Here is a 23,919-nt window from a genome sequence, read left to right as displayed (position 1 = left end):
AAATTAATGTACTCGACAAGAAAATAAATCAAGTTCATGTAGATCTCTTTCTCTCAAGTCCTCCTGATAGAATTGCAGATGTTTTTGGCAAAAGTCTTCTAGGAAGGATAGGACCTAAAGGGTCCTATCTGGAGCCCTGTTTGGGTGTAGACCAGGTTGTCCTGAATTCACACAAGTCCTCTGCCTCCTGATTAAAAGCATGTGCCACCACATCTAGTAGAAGCAAAAATGTGGAATAATTTTACATTTTGCCATGAAGGTATTATTTTGATTTGGGAAATATCTTTCAAAACTTTAGCAGTTTTAAGTGTTGGTATGGTTGACTGGAGAACGGAAGTGAGGGGGAAGACTAGTGTCTATAGACAGGAGGGTATGAGTTCCTATGGACACCTTCCGGCTGATGTGCTAAGTTGTGAGTGGGCTCAGGTAGGTTGGGTTTCAGCAATCCTCACCATCCTTGTGGTCTGTGTTTTATAGTCCCCCCCCCCTCTCTCTCTCTCTCTCTCTCTCTCGGATCTTGCAATGTCCATCTGGAGAACAGGCAGGCTTGAGCTCCATTGACCTTGCCGTGCCTCCATAGTGCTTCTATTGCCACACTTTGCTGCTTTGATGTGCGTTTAAAACTGGGTTTCTTTTCTCCTTGGTGTTCACATTGCCCCATTTAGATTGGAAGCAGAGCTCGTTTTTCTAGCAGTGACTCCTATCAAATGTGAAATTCATTGTTTTCTAAAAGCTCTTAGAAGTTGGGTTCTTACACGTGCTTATGTTGTGTTTAGCTACCTGGGAGGCTGCATTAATCCAGAAATCCAAGGTTAGTACAGGTAGTAAAGCCATTTTAAAAGTTCTGACTTTTATATTCTATGAAATGAATTGAGAAGACCAAATTTTTGTTTTGTGAGAATGTAATTTACTTAAAATATGAAAAAGAGACTTCTGTATGATTAATGGTACTTCACAATATAGCACTATATTTAAAATTGATTTAAAAATAAAGGGAACTGGTATGGCATCAGAGGGTTCATGAATCACCCCCCAAAACTTGTTTCTATTTTTTTTTTTTTCTGGGAGAGATAGAAACAGCTTACATTGAAATCCCAAAGGAATCCAGAAGACAGCTAAAGAACATGTCCCAAAAATTAACTCACTTTGACTACATGTCTTTCAAAGGTCATAGCTTATAGCTTGCTTAAATAATTGTTAGGAATTTTTGGATCCACCCCATACCATTCACTAGTAATTTACTTCTCAGGTTGTGACATCTGTAGGACATTCTGTCAAAGAACTGTAGCCAAATAAGTTTGGGAAATGTCACACATACTTTTAAGAAATTCACAATATATAACAATATATTAGGCTCTTGAGAAATCCTGTACTAGATAATATATATTAAACTTCGAGAGAAGGCAAGTACATTTGGTGGTTCCTAGAATACATGAGCACCAGATCACTAATATATGTCATCGACCTCTAAACCAGCAGGTCCGGTGGCACGGGCTAGGTAAACCCGTGCAGTGCAAACTTAGCTCTGCTCTAGTTGCTGTGCAGCAGACCGAGAAACGTGCCATTCTGAAAGTTGCTTCTTGCAATCCTACCATTTGGGAAACCGAGGCAGGCCAGTTGCTGTGACTTTGGGCTACATCTTTGGAATGCACTATCTTCAAAACAAAAATATACTTATGTGGACAGGTAGAGTAATTATGGGATGTTCGCCTCCTGCCATCCAACAGTTGCTGAAGAGTGGCTGAAGAGTGAGGGTGATCCTTTGTTCTGATAGACAGGTAGCTAGAGCTAACTGATTACAGAGACCTCTCTGGGGAAAATTAAGAATGTCTGTCTGTGTTAAGTACACTGGGGAGCTAAAGAGGAAACAGAATACATCACTGTGGAGGTCTGACTGTCCTGGAACTTTATCTGTAGATGAGGCTGGTCGTGAACTCACAGAGATCTGTCTGCTTCTCCAGTGCTGGGATTAAAGACATGCGCCACTACTATACATCTTTTTATAATTTGTTTGGTTTTGTTTTTTCGAGACAGGGTTTCTCTGTAGCTTTGGAGCCTGTCCTGGACTTAGCTCTTGTAGACCAGGATGGTCTTGAACTCACAGAGATCTGCCTGCCTCTGCCTCCCGAGTACTGGGATTAAAGATGTGCACCACCACCGCCCACCTAAAAATAATTTTTATGTTTAAACATGTATTTAAAATTTTTTTTTTGAGGCTGGAGAGATGGCTCAGTGGTTAAGAGCACTGGCTGCTCTTCCAGAGGTCCTGAGTTCAATTCCCAGCAACCACATGGTGGCCCACAACCACCTGTAGTGAGATCTGGCGCCCTCTTCTGGCCTGCAGGCAGACATGCAGGCAGAATACTGTATACATAATAATAAATAAAAAACAAAAAAAATTGAGTCTAGGCTGGCCTCACACTTAAGGCAATTTTCTTGCCTTCATATATGCACCACCGCACTAGTTTCAAATTACTCCTCCTCCCTCCCTCCTCCTCCTCCATCTCACCTTCTCCTCCAACCTCCTCTTTCTGGGATTGGGCATCTCTATGTATGTAGCCCAGGCTAGCCTCAGACTTTTTATGTATACCATGTTATTCTTGAACAAAATCTCTGTCCTCTGTTCTTAGTCTCTGTCATACTGGATGACCCCCCAGATGGTTTTGTATATTGCTTTATGTCATGGGTTGACATGACTTCATGAGCGGTGTTAATAGCCTCTAACATAATAATTACCTAATTTTCATGTTGTGAAGGTACTTCACCAATACTGTAGTTTATAATAGTATATAATATCTCAAAAACCATAACTAATATCAGTGAATGGTGTACCTCCTAATTGTGTACTGAATTCATAACCAGTATCAATGAGCTTCACACTGTCTACCTGATTGTATACTGAATTCATTTATTCTTTGAAAATTTGAGTTTGTAGTTATTGGTGTTCTAATCCTGTTTACATTCTACCTAGGAATTTGAGTCAGTGACCTGTAAAGGACAGGTTAGGGGTATTATTTAAAATGCAATGGCTTAGGTATAAGGAAGTAACTATTTGGTGATTGTACTACTTATTCTTTGTCAACTTGACATAAGCTACAGTCTTCTGAGGAAAAGAAGCATCAGTTGAGAAAAATCCCTCCATCTGATTGGCCTGTAGACATGTCTGTGAAGCATTTTCTTGATTAATGATTCTGTGGTTGGGGTCAGCTCACTGTGCCACCCCTGGGCAGGTGGTCCAGGGTTGAATAAAAAAGTAAGTTGAGCAAGCCATGGAGAACAAATCAGTGAGTGGCATCCTCCGTGGCCTCTGCTTCAGCTCTTGACTGCAGGGTCCTGCCTGGGTCTCTCTCAAAGGACTCTTAAGCTAAAGTAAATCCTGTTCTCCCTAAGTTGTTTTTGGTCATGGTCTTTATCGCAGTAGAAAGCAAGCTAGGACAGTGATGTACAACTAAAACTCTTCCTTTCTTTTTGAGACTGTTTGGCTGACCTTAAACTTCAGATGTTTTTTTCTGACTCCTGATTGCTGTAATTACAGGTGTGCCAGCCTGCTGAGCTGGTGTTTACAGTTTCTTAAACCTAGATTTTCTTTTTGTGAAAATACTTTTTATTAAGATTTATAAATGTTTTAAAGTTATTCACAATATATTTAAGATTCATAAATATTTTTAAATGTTTAAATAATATTAAGTTATTTAAATTATGAGTAAGATATAATATTTTTAAGTTCAAGGGCTAGGGATGTATGTAGCTCAGTGGAAAAACACTTGCCTCAGGTGCTCAAGGGCCTGCAATTAGATCTCCAACATCCTGAAAAATAACTCAACAAACAAATAATTAATCCAGGTGAATTGGCATTTGCTAAAATTACAGTGACACAGTTGTAGGGGACACTGGTCACATTCTGTTCCTGGTTTTGCTGCCAGTGGCACCATTTACCTTGAGCACTGCATGAATCTGAATGGTGTGGGCCTGTGTTTTACACAGACCATGTGCTGTTACATCTGTCTCTTCTAAGACGGGAGTTAGAACTCAGCCGGTGGAAATGATTTCCATTTAACCAGGTTTTTAGAGTTAACATTTGGGGGAAAAATTTTTCCATCTCTTGAAGTTATTTTTCTTTTCATTATTTTTATGTTTGTGTTGAATGTAAGCCTTAGTGTAGTTCAGATACTATATAATTCCTTTAGACAAAGCCTAAAGAAGGTTCCTTTTTGTTGTTATTTTGAGATAGTGACTTGTTTTGTAGCTCAGGCTGGCCTTGAATTTATGCATAACCTCCCTGAGTGTTGGGATTATAGCAAGTTCTATACTCTGAGGTGTTTGAATTTTTTCTTTGTTTTGAGGTAAATGTTACTGCTTCATTTCCCAGGCATTACTGGTGGCACTGTCCAGGAATTCAGTACTTCTGCTTCAGCCCTCCTAGTGCTGGACCCCAGCATGGCCACCTGAGCATTGTCTTTGATTTAACTTGAGGTCAGGCTTTATTTAAGTAGGTGATAAGTATTAAACACCAGGAAAATAGAAATCAAGTTTCACCAGTTTTAAATGTTTCTAAGTTTTTGGGAACTGTGTATTTTACTTGTGTGGTTTTTGCTTTATGGAGAGTATGGGTCTTTCATGTACAAGAAGCATTTCCAGGCTCAGATTAGATGACAGCTGTTGCATTGTGCCGGAAATGCTGAAACTGCTGTTCTGCTCCATCTTTAGACTTACTATATAGTAGGCACCTTTTGTCCGTCTGCTTTTGATTTTGTGATTTGGGGTTTGCAGACACTTTGTGAATGCAGTTGCCCCTAGCCATATAGTGCGCTCCTCAGTGGGGCCTCTAGGAGGATCGTGCTCCTCCTACTCCAGTTGTCAGGGGCGCTGTCGTGGGTATTTTTGCACATGTCATACCTGCAGGATATAGTTTTCCTTAGGATTATTTTTGTATATGGGAGACTTGATCTCCCTTTTGCTAAGAATTTGGGATTGCTTCAGAATAAAGTTAATTCTCATTCAACCTTTTATTTTGTCTAGCTGTTTTATTGAGAAATAGAAAATTTGAAAAATGATCACAAGTTCTTACAAACCTTTTCAAAATAATATAAAATTCAGAGATAGCACAATCCAGGAGGCACATTCACAATTTCAGACATTGTTGCTGCCAGCAGATGGCTCCTGGCAGCCAACACACCTTCGTATCCTTCTGTATGCTGCAGTTTCAAGTGTAGGATTGCAGGCGTGAATACCTGGCTGGGGTTATGCATTCTGCTACAACACGGTTATTTGACTGGTTTGTTTCATTAAAATCTACCGTTTTAACATTATATAGAAGGATCCAGAGTAGAGACTCTGCTGAGAAAACAAAGGAGACTGGAGCCAGCACAAATTGTGATTTCTGGTGTGCCTGAGAAAGAAATGCATAGAGATGAGATGTTAGCGGCAGCTGTTCCCTGAGCCCCTTTCCTGTTGGCTTGTAGTGTTTGGTCACCATTTCTGGGATTCCACAAAGAATTCTGTGCTTTCCAAAGTTTAAGCAAGGTTCTTGTAGAGAAACCAAGAGAAGCCTGCTTAGTAGCCTTACAGAATTTCTGTTTTCTTACAGAGATAGGAAATACAAGTTATGAAATAGTGATAATATAAGAATTCACATTAAAGCATTGCCAAACTGCTGCGCAGGTTAACTGGCAGATCTGTACCAATTACGGCAAAGCTACTCTTTGACACTTCGTTTGGACATTTATTTTAACAACCCAATTCAAATTAACAAACACATTTGTTATAATTTTAGCAAATACTTGGTTAGATGTTTTATTTAACATTCTCCAAAGTGCAGAAATCCCAAACATATTCCCAGTATTTTTCCATATTCTCTAAGAATACATATTTTTTGTAGCTAAAATAAATACCTCCTGGCTGGGTTTGGTGGCATAGTCCTGTAACCCCAGCTATTTTTGAGGCTGAGGCAGGAACATAACAAGCAAATCCCCATTTGGGATCCAGAGGGAGTTCAAGGCCACTCTGGGCAGCTTACTGAGACAGTAACTGAGACACAGGCAGTGAAAAGGAGGCAGGGCTGTAGCTCAGGGCTAGTCTTCCCTAGCCTGTGTGGGGCCCTAATGTTAGCAACAGAATTCATACTCAGAGGAAATGAGGAGGGAAAGAAAAGCAACTCGGAGGTCATCGGACCAAGTATTTGGGTGTGGGTGATTTTTTTGCTCCTCCTCCTATGTTTACACAATGGCGAGTTTTATGAGAATAAACAGGCAGAGTTAAAGAATGGGAAGGAAACAGAACCAAGTCAGGAAGATTGCCAGCTTGGGGCCAATCTGGGCTACATAGTGAGGCGCTGTCTTCAAAGATACATAAAGAATAAAACGGGAGAATGGTATAATGAAAGGAATTTCATAAAGTATTTGGGAGATGTGAGTGCAGGTGAGGTTACTCATTTAGAAAATCTGTAGGAACTATGAGACAGGTGCCTTTTTCTAAGAAGAAAGAATAGAATTCATTTTCTTCAATATCAAACTTTATTCAAACTCTAAAATAAGTTGAGAACAACTGAGGGGCTGGAGAGATGGCTCAGTGCTATGAGCACTCACTGCTCTTCCAAGCACATCCATGGCAGCTCTCAACCCCTGTAACTTCTGTTCTCGAGGATCTCCTGGCCTACATGTGATGCTGTGCACAGACATACATTTAGGCAGAATATGCATATGCACAAATAAATAAAGTGAACCGCAGTCTGTTTTGGAGAAGAGTTTGGCTTGGGTTCTTTCTGAGAGCTGTGAATGTGAAATGGGGGAACAGCCGGTGCTGGCCCCTGCAACTATAGAGACTTTATGTGGAAGCTGGAGGCCAACAAGAAAATTACACTTTCCGTGCCACTGAAAGTAGAGGCTTGAATATGATGATGAGAGAAAGTAAAGGGAGAAGCAGGCTGCCTTGAGATCCTTAGGCAGCCTAACCACTGGTTTTGGCATTTGACTAAAATAATAGGAAAGCACTGGACAATAGTTATGTTTCTCCTAAGCAGGCCAACTAAATAAGATGTGTCTTGGGCTGGCAAGATGCTCTTCCACAGGTCTTGAGTTCAATTCCCAGCAACCACATGGTGGCTCACAACCATCAGTAATGAGATCTGGTGTCCTCTTCTGGCATGAAGGCATACATGGAGGAAGAACCCTGTATACATAATTAATAAATAAGTTTTTTTTTAAAAGAGTGTCTTGTTTACTGAGGTAAATGTAGAGAAGAGAATGTCATTTAAGTTTGGTATATATGATGTTCTAGGCCTCACAACAGTTATTTTTTGTTGCTGTGTTGAGACAGAATCTTCCCCATGTAGCCCTGGTTGTACTGATACTTTAATGATTTTGAGTTAGCAATGGTTCTGCTTTAGTCTCCATAGTGTTAGTGTTACATATATGTAATCCTGTCTTAGGATTCAGTGTATCCTTAGCAGTTTGAGTCAAAGCAAAGTGCAGAGACAAGAACCAATGACTTTATGGTATGTTTGGTAGGTCTGTATGGATTAGTGTAGGAGCACTCTGGTTTTGACAGTTATTTCATATGTGAGAATTGAGTAGACCAAGTCCTGAAGACTTATGCTGTACCATTTGGAAGCCCATAGAAAAGTTTTCAGCCCACTTTTATGTCTTTAAAAGTATTTTATTTTTTTTTATGTATTTATTATGTATACAGTATTCTGTCTGTGTGTATGATTTAAGGCCAGAAGAGGGCACCAGACCTCATTACAGATGGTTGTGAGCCACCATGTGGTTGCTGGGAACTGAACTCAGGACCTTTGGAAGAGCAGGCAATGCTCTTAACCTCTGAGCCATCTCTCCAGCCCTAAAAGTATTTTATTAAAATAACAATAGGAATACATAATATCATTTATGTGCACGCACTTAATATTTCTGTGCTCTGGAAAACAAGTATATTCAGTAAATTGAGTAAATCTTCAAGTTCAAGATGTGTTTGGGTCTTTTTTTTTTTTTTTGGAAAGGTTGCTTTACGTTTGATTATGTACATCTTCATACTATTTTTGAGGAAAAACCAGGTAGATCTTTAAAATAGTAGTACTTCCTGGTTATTTCCAAAGTAGTGAAATTCATTGTGGGTGGGCTTGAGGTATCTTTTTACCTTCCAATGGACATTTGACAGGTAATTTAGTTTATCCTAATGTGTGTGTGTGTGTGTGTGTGTGTGTGTGTGTGTGCGCGTGCGCGCGCGTGCTTCTGGCATCTGTTAAGTAAAATCCAAATAAGTGATGACCTACGTTGTATAACCTGCTAAAGCAAAGTAGTGCATAGACCAAAATGTCATTAATGCTGAGATTAAGTATCTCTGTTCCAAAGGATTTGATTCAAGAGTCATAGAGTCAAGAAAACAAGTGTCAAAAGAGGAAAGTCAGAGTAAGTTTATCTTAGTTTACTGTATTAAGCACATACATACATGCATGCATATATAGCCCAGGTTGGCCCTGAATTGTTGCTCTATGTTCAAATGTATATTGGGTGCTCATGCAGATACTCAAAGTTGATGTCAAATGTCTTCCTTGATTGCTCCACAGTTTCTTTATTGAGGCAAAGTCTCTTGCTAAACCTGAAGTTGCCTTTGTGGCTAGTCTGGCTACCAAGCTTGAGTCCAGGGATCCCTGGTCAGTTCCTCTTCACTACTGGAATCACAGGCAGCTGCCATGCCTGCCTGGCTCTTACATGGCTGCTGGGTGTTTAGATTTGGGGCTTCCCGCTTTTGCAGAAAGCACTTTGTTCACTAAACTGCCTCCCCAATCCATAGTTTGACTTTTTTGTTGTTCTTGTTGTTATTTTGTGTGTATATGTATCTTAATATGGGGTGTACTCATGTGTTTGTGCCTGTGTGTGTACATGGAGGCTAGAGGAAGGTGACATTGAGTGTCCTCTTTCATTCCCTGAACCTACAGCTGTGTCATACACTCCCTACTCCCCACCTAGATTGGAAGCCAGCAAACTGCAGTGATCATCCTTTGTCCACCTACCCTTCTTGGTGCTGGGGCCGCAGGGATGCACTGATCATCTGGCTTGTTATGTGGTTGCTGGTATCTGAACTCTGGTCCTTAGGCTTACTTGGCAAGTGTTTTTAACCAGTGAGCCATTAAGTTACCTCTCTAGCCCCTTTGACCATTATTTTTATAATATGTTTAATTTGTTCTTTACAATTTCATACATATATACAGTGTATCTTAATACCAATGCCCCTCTAACTTCCTCTGCATCTTCCTAACACTTCCTTAACCTTCATGTTCTCCTCCTCCTCATCGTCCTCTTCTTTATAACCATTGAGTCCAGTTGATGCTGCCTGCATGTGTGTGGTTGTGGGGCCATCCACTTGAGCGTGGGCAGCCTAGTAGTTGACCATGAAGAAAAGTGCCTCCCTCCCTCTCTTATTCCTCAGCTCAGAGTTGAATCTTATGAGCCCCCTCCATCCATGCTGGAAAGCTAATTGGCTTGCTCTTGTGCAGATCTAGTTTGACTTTTTATTTTAAAGCTGCGTGTGTGCGTGTGTGTGTGTGTGTGTGTGTGTGTGTGTGAGAGAGAGAGAGAGAGAGAGAGAGAGAGACAGAGTGTGTATGTGTGAGAGAAAGAGAATGTGTGTGTGTGTGAGTGTGAGAGAGAGTATGTGTGTGAGAGAATTGGCTTGCTCTTGTGCAGATCTAGTTTGACTTTTTATTTTAAAGCTGCGTGTGTGCGTGTGTGTATGTGTGTGTGAGAGAGAGTGTGTGTATGTGTGTGAGAAAGAATGTGTGTGTGTGTGTGAGTGTGTGTGTGAGAGAGTATGTGTGTGAGAGAGTGTGTGTATGTGTGAGAGAGTATGTGTATGTGTGAGAGAGAATGTGTACGTGTGTGAGTGTGTGTGTGTGTGTGTGTGTGTGTGTGTGTGTATGGGGTCTTGTCTAAGAAGCTCAGAGGAGGATAGCATCTCTTGGAACTGTGGTTACAGGTTGTTGTAGGCCGCCCTCCGTGAATGCTAGTGTTTGAACTTGGGACTCTGGAAGAGCTACAAGTGTACTTAACTGCCGAACTGCCTGTATCCCCTAGTTTAACTTTTTTGTTTTTTAAATTTTGTCTGGAGACAGAGTTTGGAGTCTGTCATGGAACTCGTTCTGTAGGCCAGGCTGGCCTCAAATTCACAGAGATCCACCTGTCTCTGCCTCCTGAGTTCTGGGATTAAAGGTGTGCACAACCACCACCTGGCTAGTAACTTTTTAAAATTATATTTAAATGAGTTGGAGTTTGTCCTTACCAGGTTACCTTTTAATTTCCTAGGTAAAATTTTCTAGCCGAATGTAGCCTAATATGATAACAGCATTTTAGATTAAATATTGTTGTATGACTTTTCTTGGGGAGATGTTCACATCAGGTAGGGCACTGATGACAGACCCAAAAAATTATTTTACCGAATCTAGCTTAGTGAAGCAGTGAATTTATTGGGATTTCTTACAGAGCTGTAGGTGACAGATTACTCAGAGCTGCTGAATCACTGAGACAGGACACAGGCTATACCCATGCACAACATAAGGCAGCTTAGCCAGCCCAGCAGTATGGATTAACCTTGAGGATGGGCCTGGTGATTCTTATTTATTTGAAGTGTTTGATGAGACCTGTAGCTTTTGTTTACTTCTGAGCCTGTAGGTTTCTTTCAATTCTGAGAACACAACCATTAGACAAGTACTATAAACATTGTAACTAAATTGACATTTCTCAATGCAAATGTAAGTTGAATTTATATTGTTTTTGTCTTTGACATTTAAGTATGAAATAGTATTATTGCTGTATTTGCAGTGCTGAAGATTGAGCCTAAGGCCTCCTGAATGTTAGCAAAGTCTTTACCTTGGCCCGAGCTATATTACTCTTAAGAAAATCAGCCAGATACGATGCTATCCTCATTCGTACTTACGTCAAAGTATAGTTTTTGAAGTACTATGAGCATTTGTTACAGCTTTAAAAATGGTCTTGAGGAGTTGTCTTTGCTTACCCTATATACAATATAAGAAGAAAATTTCCTGTTTCCAATCAAAGCCATTAGGCAGGAGACTTCTGGTGAGGCCTGAATTTTGGTGGTGATGAAAACTGAAATAAGTCAAGTGAACTTATTTCAGTGTGGAGGATGTGGTCTGGCCTTGTGCTTACTGAAGTGTGTAGTAAATGAAGCAACTCTTCATTTGGTTTACATGGATTGTTTTTCTTTCTTTTTTTTATTAGTCTTTTTAAAAATATTATTTATTTATTCATTTATTCATTCATCCATTTATTCATTCATCCATCCATCTATTTATTTATTTATTTATTTATTTAGTATATAATATTCTGTCTGTGTATGCCTGCAGGCCAGAAGAGGGCACCAGACCCCATTACAGATGGTTGTGAGCCACCATGTGGTTGCTGGGAATTGAACTCAGAACCTTTGGAAGAGCAGGCAATGCTCTTAACCTCTGAGTCATCTCTCCAGCCCCATGGATTGTTTTTCTACAACCATTTCCTTCTAACTTAGCTGTAGAAATCAAATTAAGATCAAATATCCATGTTTATTATATTTTTGCAGACCTTCTACCATGCTATCATTTTTGCTTTTTATGGTAATACTTTTAATATTATTAGCTGTTACTGAATTACTTGATTTACAGTATTGAAGAGTAATTAAGTGAATATTTTTTGTGATTGAATAATTTATTTTCTTAAAATTACCCCATGAGATGTATGAGCAAGATGTATGAGCAAGTAGCATTATTAGGATAAAGTGCTTTAACTTTGAGGACGGTTGATGTGTTGGAACACTGTGGCTTTGACATTGTCTAGTCCTTGATTTGAATAGTGACCGAGTTCATGGTACCTGAAAGAACTCTTGTGAAATTAAGAATGTCTGTGTAGTCCAGCAAAGAGGTAGGACTTGGCTTCCTAAATAGATGGGTATATGGATTAATGAATGACTTTGTGTACTTGGGCTGAGAACTGAATGCATGCATATCACTCTCGTTGTTTTCTCATGCAGCACTTATTTCCACTTGGGCTGCTGATGGTGTGGCACATGGTAGATGTTTCCTCAGACATAATGAAGGCAGCCTTTATCTTCAGTAAGACAATTATACTATTTTTTATTTGTTTTGTTTTTAAGCAATAATAATAATAACCTGGGCTTTCAGGCAAATTTGGAAAACTTGTGTCTGCCAACCTGACACTGACATTTCTTAATATTTGGTCTTAGCCACAAATGGATGGTTTTGTTGACAAACATGAGTCTTTATTTTTCTTACCATGTCATGAAATATGACATTTAGAAAGACACGTGATAACCATTCAAATTACAAAATCCAGAGTGGAGGCACTTGGAAAGTTTAATAAGGAAGATTTATATGACTTCTAGCATTTTAGTCTGTAGAATCCTTTGTCTCAAAAAAAATGAAAACTGGTTGGGGAGATTGTTCAGTGGGTAGCATGAATGCTATTCAAGAATGAAGTCCTGAGTGTGGGTCCCCAGCACCCACATAGAAACAGCTGGTGTGTGCCTGTGACCTTGGTGTCTGGTCCACAGACCAGCAGGTCTGTGGAGGCTCACTGGCCATCCAGTCTACACAAAATGGCAGATTTGATTTAGTGAGGGACTTTCTTTCTCCGCCTCTCACAGACACGCACCAGAACAACAGACCAGAAAAGAATACATATACAAGTGGGGTTTGATAACTGTATGTGGAATATTCATTTGAAGTTGTTTCAGGTTTCACATTGCAACTAACGTTTCAGAAATGAGTTGAATTAATTAGTATTAAAGAGGAATTTCCACTGCTAATTGAAAAGAGTATTTGCTCTGTGTGGCATACCATTTTTATCCCAACATTTGGGAGACAGAAGCAGGAGAATTACAAGTTTGAGGCCAGCCTGGTCGACATAGGGAGAACTTTTTCAATCAAACAAGAACACAAAGTTGTCCTCACAGAAGTTTGGATTGTTTTTGATACACTTACTTTCACTAAGGTGTTACATAGCTCCGGGCGGTGGTGGTGCATGCCTTTATCCCAGCACTTGGAAGCCAGATGCAGGTGGATCTCTGGGAGTTTGAGGCCAGCCTGGTCTACCTAGTGAGTTCCAGTACAGGTTCCAAAGCTACAGAGAAACCTTATGTAGAAAAACCAAAACCAAACCAAAGCAAAAAAAGGTGTTACATAAATTACCATGTATTTTTTTTATTGTTTTCTAAAGAAACGCTGTAGTTTTTTTGAGTTTTAATTCTACTATGGTAAAAGTAGATATAACTCTTACTAACAAAGACCCCTTGAAGTCTCCAGTACTAAGAGTACGGAAGGGTCCTGGTCCTGGGGCTGTGCTGCTTATTTCTGCCTGCCCTTCCAGTTGTTAGAGATTGTAATGTGACTGTCAGTTTTATTAGTAATGTATTAGTAATGTAGTTGGTGGTAATTTGGTATAAATTTAGTGATCCTCAGAAACAAGTTCTCTCTGAATAAAAGAATTTGGGTGTTGGGGCAGCTGACCAATCCCTGCTTTGAGGGGCGTGGCTGCTCCAGGGGAAAAAGGTACCTTTAAAAAGAACCAGGTTTGGGATAGGCGCCCCTGTTTCCTCCCGCTTGGCTCTCTACTTCGCTGAAACCTTGGCTTTGTAAGTGTATCCCACTTTTTCCCTTTATTAAAACTGATTATTTCGGATAAGGCTAATTTGATTATTTTCCATTGCTGCCCGACCGCCATGCTACATTTGGGGTTTGCTGAAATTCAGTGACCAGCTTACTGGTCACCAGCTTACTGGAAAGTACAATATGGCACACACATACACTTAAATAGCCACACAGGGTTCTTAGGATGTGCTCCCTTTGTTCTAGTGTTGTGGATAGACTTCCTTTAAATGGATTGCAGTTTTCTTTGAGTTCATCTTTTCTTTTCTGGCTCACTCCCTTTCTCTTCCCTACACTTTGCTTTAAAGATAAAATTTCTTGGCACCCTCCCCAGCTAGCCGTGAACACTGTGTAGTAGACATCAGCCTTAAATTCCTTCTCTTGCCTCCGTCTCCCTTGTGCGGGGATTGCAGAAACACCTGGCTTCTTTGAGTGTTTCTAAATGTGTCTGTTGCGGTCCAGATCTGGTTAGTGCCCTGACCCCTTGTAAGTTGTGGTTATCAGCTTGGAAGATTAGGCAACATAGAAGACAGTGATTGGCTGTGCCATAAAAGCAACTTAGAGGAGTTCATCTGTATAAAGCGCAGTGACCTAAATCAGATGTGTCCTTGCTGTCCCTGGACTCTTGTTGGGATTTACCGCACTGTCATGAACAAGCTCTGTCCTGTCAGTATTACTATGGAAAGATTCCGGCTGGCAAGGAAGTTACATGTAGGTACCTATTAGTTAGGATTTGGGTTTTATTTACAGATAAACTGTAATTTTTTAAAGCTTAATAGTGTATCCTGGAGAAATGTGGGACTCAGTCAACACTGGCTTAGAATGTTTTCATCCCTCTGTCCTTGGTTGTGGAACTGAAGGGTAAAGTCCGGGTAGTGTTAGGGACATCTGCAGCGTCTTCCCACTCCCAAACTTCTTTTTAAGGAAGGGCAAATGGGAGGTTTAGAGAGAGGAATGGGAAGGAGGTGATGTAATTGCAATATAATCTCAAAAATAAAAGAAATAATTAAAAAGTTATGTGGTGGGGATAGTTGGGAAGAAATCATCTCATGTTAAGCATGCATGGAAGCTGAAATGTTTGATAGCTGTAATTACATGGTCAATAATCAGAATTGCTTGGATTATAGCCACGTGTGATGATAGAAAAATAAATTTCTAATGGGGCTCTCTGATGTCTCTTTTAATACTGGATCTTGCAAGCTTTTGGTGTCAAAAGCTCTTATACTAGGCTTATGATACAGTCTAAGTAATTTTTGCATGTTTTCCTTCATACTGTGCCTTTTAATATGTCTCATTTTGATAATTTGACCAAGAAAAGTATATGTTGTAAATGTTCTCTTTTCGGCAAGGGAAATGACTAAGAGAAATTTTAGTTATAGCATGTAATTTTAGTAAAAAGAATAATTTTTTTACTAGGATTCTTATTTGTAAATTGAATTTTGACTTTATGCTAATTCTGGGCTTTTAAAAGCATAAATAGACTTATATTTTAAAGTATCATATTTATGCTCAGGGCTTAAGAGGGATCTTTAAAAGATTTATTATTATTATTAATTATGTGTAGGTGTGTGTGCCTGCATATGGGTATGTACATGTAAGTTGAGGTACCTGCATCAGATTCCCTGGAGCTAGAGTTACAAAGTAGTTGTTAGCGCCCCCCCCCCCCATACGATCCTCTGGGGGAGCAGCAAGTGCTCCTAACTGCTACGCCGCCTCTCTAGTCCTTAGAGAATTTTTTTTAAAATTTTATTTTACATGCTTTGGTATTTTGCCTGCATGTATATCTCTATGAAACTGTTGGGTCCTGGAAGTTAAGTTATACACAGTTGTGAGCTGTCGTGGGTTCTGGGAATTGAACCTAGGTCATCTGAAAGAGCAGCCAATAATTTTAACCCCTGAGCCATCTCTTCAGTCCTCACACCCCACGACCAAGAAGGGATCTTTAAGTTTTTTAATTTTTATAAATTTTTAATAGTGACTTATACCTTGAGATACTGAAATTCAGCACATTGAATAAGGACTTCCCAGGGCTCAGGTCCTGCTTGATACTGGGAACTCAGCGGAAAACAAACCAGAAGTGGTTACTGTCTTTTGTGATTTATTATTCAGCCTGAGAGATAATTCAGTGATTCCTCGAGTGGTGTTATTGTGTAGGAAATGCTGTACATGCGACAGGTGACCTTGATCTATAGTTTAGTGAATCAAGAATTTGCATAAATGGCACTCAGGAGACTTGGCTTTTCATTGTAGCTCTTTTATTGGCAGTGCATTTCTTTCCTCTTTTAGATTAGAAGAAAGAAAGAATGAAAACTGAATTGGAAAAGCAAAGCGTGTTCCACGTAGACGTCTGTGTAGTCTCATTTGTCAGGATTTCATAAGATCATTCCTTTGCCTCCAGATTTTCTTTGGTGGAGAGTCATGTCTTAACCAATAAGTTGGAAATTTGAGTTACTCAGTTTTCACTGGCACATGCCCATTTGTGGTGTAATACTCAAATTGTGACCTGGCTGTTTGCTAAGAGAATGAGTTTTAGTTCCAAATCCTTAAGGAAGTGAGGCTTGTTCTCCCCCCTTTTTCCCTCCCCCCCCCCCCCCCCCCCCCCGTCTCCTTTACTCTCTTCCTTTACCCATGTCCTCCTCTTCTTTTTCCCCTCTGTTTTTGTATGACATAGTTTCATACTATAGCCAAACCTTGGGACTCCAGCAGTCCAATTACCTCAGCCTCCCAGTTTGGGGGATTGCAGTTTGGGGCCACCACACCTGGTTTGTAGACCTTGAAAGCATTCAGTAAATCTTTGTAGACTTCCTCACATCCCACTCTGGTTTTCTGTAATAAAGAGGTAGTTACACAAGTTGTGTGTGTGTGTGTGTGTGTGTGTGTGTGTGTGTGTTTGATACAAGATTTTACTATGTGTACCTGACTGACTAGATCAGGCTGGCCTCAAATTTGTGGCAGTTCTCTGCCTTCTGACTGATGGAATTACAGGTGTGTACTAATGTGTTTCTCTCTGTACCCTAGGCTGTCCTGGATACACTGTATAGTCCAGGATGGAACTCGTGATGACTGTTGGTCTTGGCTTCTCATGCCAGAATTACAGACATGAGCCATTATGCTAGACTAATATCAGTAATTAAAAAAATTACTTAAAAATTTTATCTCTGTTAATTTGTACATATTTGTCTCCTAATGCATTCCTGTTTGGCAAGTCTGTATTGGTTAAATCTTGGAGTGAGTATATCTGCCTAGTAAAAAGAGTGAAATACTTAAAGTTTAAAATTTGACACTGAATCCCAGAGAGGTTTTTGAACTGGCTAGAGACAGTAGTAGTCCTGTGTCACGTGCCTAAACTCTCATTGTTGCTGAGGACTTCTCCTTCCAGGGTTTGTCTCATGCTCTCTCCAGTTTCCCTGTTTCATACTTTCTGTTTCTTTACATTTCCTTTCTGTTGTTCCCCTTGGAGACTTTTTGTTCAAACTTGGATTGTCTTTAGGTAAATTTCCAACTCCAGCATAATGTCATGGCACAAGAAAAGTCAGATATATAGATGAATAAGTCAGGTGTTGTGGCTTACACCTGCTTCCCAGCATCCAGAAGGCTAAGACAGGAAGCTTTCCTGGGTTGCATATGAATTCCAGTCCGGCCTGGGGTATAGATAGAGGTATTGTCCCCAAACAGACAAGCAAAACATGGGGGAAGAAAAATGAACCCAAATCATATCAGTACTAAAGTTTGATTCTCTCTAGTCCTGAAGATATTATGTTATTCTTCTGTGTGTAACACACTTTATTGTGCCATTCCTTTATCAAGGAATCCTAAGTTGTTTCTAGCATTTCCTATTACAAGCACTGTTGTAATAAATAATCTTGGACATCTGTTACTTCATGTATAGAATATTTAATCTCATTCTGGAATAAGATATCTGTATGCCTTATGGATAATTAATATTATATTTTATGTTGTATTACAGTGGTACTTGTGAATTTAAGAGAAATGGCACCAGAGTTGAATTAAGATTAAGATTAGATTGAGCATGACTTGCATAGATGTAATTTGGATGTTTTTTTAATTTTGTGTTTTTGGTTTTTCTTGTGACATTTCATTATTTATTTAGGTAGATGTTGCAAGTAATATTATGCCAGTGTCATTCTTAGCTATTGCTGGCTTTGTTTACTATTGTGTTCTTAGAGATAAAAATGTTGAAAGGGTCTTTTCTATGTGAAAATTAAAAAACAATTAACATTGAAATGTTATTATTAAAAAATGTCATATAGGAGATGAAACGCTACTAGGATTGCTAGGTCCTGCTCGTTAGTGTGTCCCTAGTGAGCAGTTTCATGTCTCACATTATAAACATTTAATATACACATGGATTGTCATGACAACTTTTACAAAGAACATATATTTTGCATACAATAATAGTTTTTCTGTGCATTAAAATGGTATAAAGCATTATTCCCAAACAATCTCATCTAAAAGCCATGCATTTAGGAGAAGTTTTTACTCTCTTCAAATACCCAGTGCCTTTGTTCTGGGGGTTTCCGTCTGTGGCCAAATGTACCCTGTGTACTTCAGTTGTGTTTCTTCCCATACAGCCAGATGGCCAATTTGCACAGCCTACACAATGCTGGCGGTTACAACAGATGCTGTCTTTACTACTCATGTTTCACAGTTGAAAAACTAGGAAAGAGAGAAATACATTTGTTTCCTGTCCTCCTTTGGTCATTAAATGCTGTAAGTTTTTGTTTTGTTTGTTTTTGTTTTTGGGTCCCATGTAGCCCAGACTGACCCGGAACTCCCTATGCAGCCTTAGGTGACCCTTGAACTTTTGATATTCCTGCCTCTACCTTCCAAGTGCTGGGATTGCACCTAGTGTGTACAATCCTGGGCACTGAACCCAGCACTGTTCATGTTAGCTACACTACTATATAGACGCATGCCGAGCCCTCTGTCTGTAATACTGTTATATTTAAAAGATTTTAACTTTCAGCCAGTTTTGATGGCTCATACTTTTAATTCTAGCACGTAGGAGTTTGAGGATTGTCATTAGTTCAAAGCTAGTCTGGGTTGTGGAGTTAAACACACACCTCCCCCTCTTGGGATTAGAGATATAGCTGGATGCCAGAGCATTTGCCTAACATGTGCACGGTCCTAGGTTCAGTACCAGAACTGTCAGAAACTTAGTAACAAAATTTTATTTTGTTATGCTAGTTACATTTGAGAAATGTAGTAGCAACTAGATATTTGGAGTTAGTTTTTCTTCAGACACATTTTTCTGAGCAGTTAAGAGTTTGGTGCAGATTCCATCAAGCCTTTTTCTTCGCTTATTACTAAGTAGAAATAAACATCCAGAAAACAAACATTTGGGAACAGAACAGGTTTAATTGATTTTAAAATACATGTAATTTTATTTATAACTGCAGATTTGTTGTTTCACTAAATAATATGTCCTTGAGATCTTTCCTAACTAGGTATTTAGATCTTTCAGGGTGTTTGTTTGTTTTTGTAGCCCAGGGTAGTCTTGAACTCAGTTGGTATCCTAAAATCTTTCAAGAGTCTCCTGTTTCTGTTGGTTGGTATTAGAGGTCTTTGCTACCCCAAAACCTACTTATAGTTTTTCAATTTTTCTCCCCCTACTCTCTGTTTCTCTCTGTCTCTCTCTCTCTGTGTGTATTAAACCCATAGCTACCTTCCCAGCCTATAGGTCTTTTCCACCCAAAGTATTTGTTGTATTTCTTAGTTCAAGTAATACAAGTGACCTATTTTTGTTTCTTTTCTTTTTTCTTTATAAGTAGAAATTCTGGGTCTGGTGTGGTGCAGGGGGTAGAGACAGGCAGGTCCTTGTGAAGTCGAGATCAGCCTGTCCTTGGCCAACCAGGGTTATACATTGAAACCTTGTCGAAGAAGAAAACAAGAACCTGCTGCATTGAGAATGGAAGGAAGTCTTAGGGTGTAGTCTCACAGGAATAGGCTGAATAAATCAGTAAAGAGGGTTTTCAGTTACATCCTCTGAGGAGTCTGTTGTTTTGTTGTTGTTGTTGTTGTTGTTGTTGTTTGCACAGGTGGAAGTATTTTCCTCTGACAAATATTTAAAATGGTAGAATATGCATATTTTAACTCAATGTAGTAGTAAAGTAAGTGTTAGCTAAAAATGGAATAAATGGTAGATAGTGGACGTGTATTTTTCATAGAGTATTTTTAGTGTAAACTGATTGGCTTTGTTAATGCATCTGTACATGTCAGTAGATCTGTGTTGGTTTGAGGCCAAGAGTCAGTTGTAATATTTCTTATCCTGGCAGTTGTACAGTGTAAGGGAAAGCTTGGATGGGAGCAGTTAATCCCTTTAGTGTGGACAGTGTGTTGCCTCTTAGGACTAAACCTTGGCCTTGGGTTTAGGAGAGAACTTGTCAATTGCAGGATTGGTGTGTATGTGAACTCACAAAGGCTGGCAGCATGCACTGGGCCTTCATCGGCCTAAGACAGAGGAGGAGGTGACACAAGCCCTATACCTAACCCAATATCTCTAATTGATAACCTCTCACAAAGGAATAATTGTTTTCCCCAACAGAGTCTTACTGGGTATACAGACCCCTATTAAGGACAGAACCCACGCCAAGCAGTTGATGACTAATACAAAACAAACTCAGTGGCATTTTTGAAAGATCTTTGTCTCATAATTCTCAGTCCTGATGTGTTTAGAAGGCTTTGTTTCCTTGGTGTCCTCCATCCTTTCTGGTTCTTCTACAGTTTCTACCTCCTTTTCTGCAGTGTTCCCTGAGCTCTGAGTGGGGGAGGGATTTGATGGAAACATCCCTTTTAGGACTGAGTGTTCTGAGGTCTCTTACTCTGCACATTGTCCAGCTGTGAGTATTTGTTCCCATGTGCTACAAGAACAGTGATGGCTGAATAAGACATTGATCAAACCGCTGGTGGTGGCGCACGCCTTTAATCCCAGCACTCGGGAAGGCAGAGGCAGATGGATCTCTGTGAGTTTCGAGGACAGCCTGGTCTACAGGAGCTAGTTCCAGGACAGCTAGGACTGTTACACAGAGAAGTGCTTTCATGAAAAACCAAACCAAACCAAACCAAACCAAACCAAAAACAAACAAAAAATAAGGTGCTGCTCTATGAGTATAGCAGACTATCACTAGGAGTCATTTTGTTGGCTACATTCCTTTAGAAGAACAGTAGTAGCATTTGGATTTCCCCTGATTTCTGTCCTCTCAGGTTCCTGGCTACCCAAGCAGTGTTGCATATGGATTCTATCACATGTAGTGGGTCTTAAGTCCATCAGATAGTAGTTGATTACTCCTACAAGCTTTGTGCAACGATTACACCAGTGCATCTTCCAGGCAGTTCACCATTGTCAATGGAAGGGTTTGTAGTTGGCTTGGTGTTTCCCTTTCTCCTCTGGTAGCATACAGAGAACCTTCCAGTGTCATGAGCACTAGTAGTAGGAATGAAGACTCTAGTTAGGCACCAGCTCAACTTCTCAGTGTACAATAAGGTGTGTAAGTGCTGCCTTCAGTAATGGGAGCAACTAAAAACTTTGGCGATAGGCTGGGTTGTGTGAGGTTGTCCTTGGGTCTCCTTTGGCCAGAAACTCATTAGATTTTACCAATTCCTGGAGCTTGAAGTTTGATTTAATAGTGGGATGTTCTGTTGGATTTTGTAGTTTCTCACTCTTGAGCTGTTTTATGTTTTAGGGCCTCGTTTTGTTTTTGACTTTGGCCCCATTTCTAAGGAAGTCTGGAGAATGTAGAGTAACCAGACAAACTGGTGTCTTTTTCTCAGTTCCTGTTAAAGTGTAGAACCCTAGCGAGTCATCTAACTTCTTCAAATTAACTTGAACGCCGTCCATATACAGAGATCTATTTGAGGTTTTCTTTGGGTGTCTAGTTTAGAAAGTATGTCTGGATAGCAGAAAACTTGTATTTCCCTGGTTCTATGTCTGATGCTGAATTTAATGGATTGGATAGTAAGTTGAGCTAGTAAGAAATTTATTTGAAAAATTCAAGCAGACCAACTCTGGTCCTGAGTTTAGAGAGTGAGAATTTGGGGAAAACTAATAGACAATTTATTGTGGGTGCACGGAAAAGCCATATACTGCAGACCAGTATTGCAGAAGGTTGTGCAAACCTTTCCAGAGAGCTGCATGTAGTTCTGCTCAAACCCAGAACCAGGATTTGAGAGATGAAGGGTGTGTTACCTGTTTGCATGTGTTGACAGAGTTGTACAAATGCATTTATCCTGTGTAGATGACGGTGATCACAATGTTCTGTTAAAGTTGTTAGGACTTGAGAAAGCTGGTATAAATATCAAGCTTCTTTTTAAATGGTCCAAACTGTTCTGTAACACAAACATTAACAGGTTATATTTTTGTAGAGCTGGGGAGGGAGCAGTATGAATAAGATTGAGTTTTCATATCATAAGCCAGAATTTCCCTAGAGGTTACCACTTTGACCTTTCCTGTATCTGGAAATAAAGTGTTCTAACTTTTACTAGCTGTTTGTTAACTTACAAGTAAAAATGGTTCTATATACTGACCTCACCACTCATTTTTGACAGTTTTGCGTTTATCTGTAATCCACGGCAATCGTTGTTTTCGGGGCAAATGTCAAAACAAGCATTCCACTCTGACACTTAAGATAGCATTCCTTTCACATAAGATTTGCTTTTACCCCCTTTGGTCCTGTGTATATTTTACTGAGGATAAATTTAGTATTTCAAAAAATGGTTTACAGCCCTTTGCTGATTTTATTCTTACTATAAGAATATAACTGTGAATTTTAAAAGTTCCTGTAAACACTTTTTAAAAGATGCAGTTTTTGTGTGCATTGGTTTATAGTAAAGGAGAATGTCTTTCTTCTAGGGTCCTGATGAAGAAGCTGTTGTAGATCTTGGCAAAACTAGCTCAACCGTGAACACCAAGTTTGAAAAAGAAGAACTAGAAAGTAAGTTTATTTAAAATAATTTCTTAAGCTTAGCAGGGAGATGACCAGCTGATGCCTGCCAGTATTCTTAAGTTTTACTTTTTTTTAAGTTCTAAGTTCTTCCTGCTTCTGGAAACATTGTTGTAGTCAGTGTTTGTTTAGAAGATCACTGAATACTTCTCTGGTGTAGCACAATGAATAATATTGTAGAACATATTCTTACCTATGGTGTTTATTATCCTGAGTGTTTATTTTTTGTTGAATTATTGGCATAGATAAGAGTTCATAGAGCCTTTCCCATCTCATTGATTACTAGGAAGAATGAAAGGTAATGATCACAAAATGCGCTCGTCCCTTCCCCACACTCCTGGTGCACTGGCTGAGCATCCTTAGTTGTCATCAGTGCTTAGTGGTGCTGCAGTGACCAGCACTTAGAACTGTGCAGCAGACGAGCTCTTTGTCCTCCTACATGGGAAGAGATCCTATTAAACAGTTTGTCTTCTTTGTTATGTTTCAGAAATAGTTTTGGAGTTACAGAATGTCAGCATACACAGTACAGAACATTTCTGCATGTACCTTATACAGGTTCATCTAATGTTAAGAATATTATTTGTGAAATTGTACCATTTGTGAAAATACAAAAGTTAACTCTGAATAACTCGAAAAGGATTTGCTTAGTTTCCTAAGCTGCAGCTTTTATTTGGAATTCATTGATTTTTCTATTAATGGCCTTTTCTGTTCCAAGGACCCAGTTAGTATGTCTCCCTAGTCTCCTATAATCCATGTGGGTTTCTCATTCTGACCTAGTTTTCATGACAGTGACAGTGGAGGAGGAGTGAGTGGGTGTATGCTTTGTGCAGGGTGCTCAGTTTGCAATACCCATCTCTGTACAGCAAGTCTATGGATATGATATCACTTATTGGTGAGTTAATGTGGAAATTTCACTAAACTGGTGTTTGTGGCAAAGTTTTCATAGACACTTTATTAAAATTTGCCAGTCATTTATCAGACTCTTTTTTGGAGGGGTGGGGTGGGTTGGGATGGGGTTTCAAGGCAGGGTTTCTCTGTGTAGCTTTGGAGCCTGCCCTAGAACTCACTCTGTAGGACAGGCTGGCCTTGAACTCACAGAGATTTGCCTGCCTCTGCCTCCCAAGTGTGGAATTAAAGGCGTGTACCATTACTGCCTGACCCTGTATCAGGTTCTTAACCTGTTGCTGTTAAGAAAGAGATGGAGTCCTCTGCATTTTATCCTGAATTTTCTACCTCTGCCTCCTGAGTGTTAGGCTTGTGTCTTTGTGAGCTAACATGCCTGGCTAAAAATGACATACAAGTTTAAGA

The 23,919-nt window shown here is 39.7% G+C and overlaps 1 protein-coding gene across 3 annotated transcripts in view; it reads left to right on the top strand.

Moving 5' to 3' along the window:
- Slc4a7 (solute carrier family 4 member 7) overlaps positions 1–23,919 on the top strand; it is an 88,258-nt gene that overhangs the window by 5,062 nt on the left and 59,277 nt on the right. For all 3 annotated transcript variants that reach the window (XM_038348679.2, XM_038348677.2, XM_038348678.2), the window contains exon 2: positions 22,521–22,602. In XM_038348679.2, coding sequence (XP_038204607.1) covers positions 22,521–22,602 — 82 coding nt within the window. The remainder of the gene's footprint in view (positions 1–22,520; positions 22,603–23,919) is intronic.

This window comes from Arvicola amphibius, chromosome 12, assembly GCF_903992535.2.
Source record: "Arvicola amphibius chromosome 12, mArvAmp1.2, whole genome shotgun sequence".
Classification (NCBI taxonomy): Eukaryota; Metazoa; Chordata; class Mammalia; order Rodentia; family Cricetidae; genus Arvicola; species Arvicola amphibius.
The sequence above is the reverse complement of the archived record's forward strand: the minus strand, read 5'-3'. Positions and strand labels throughout refer to the sequence as shown.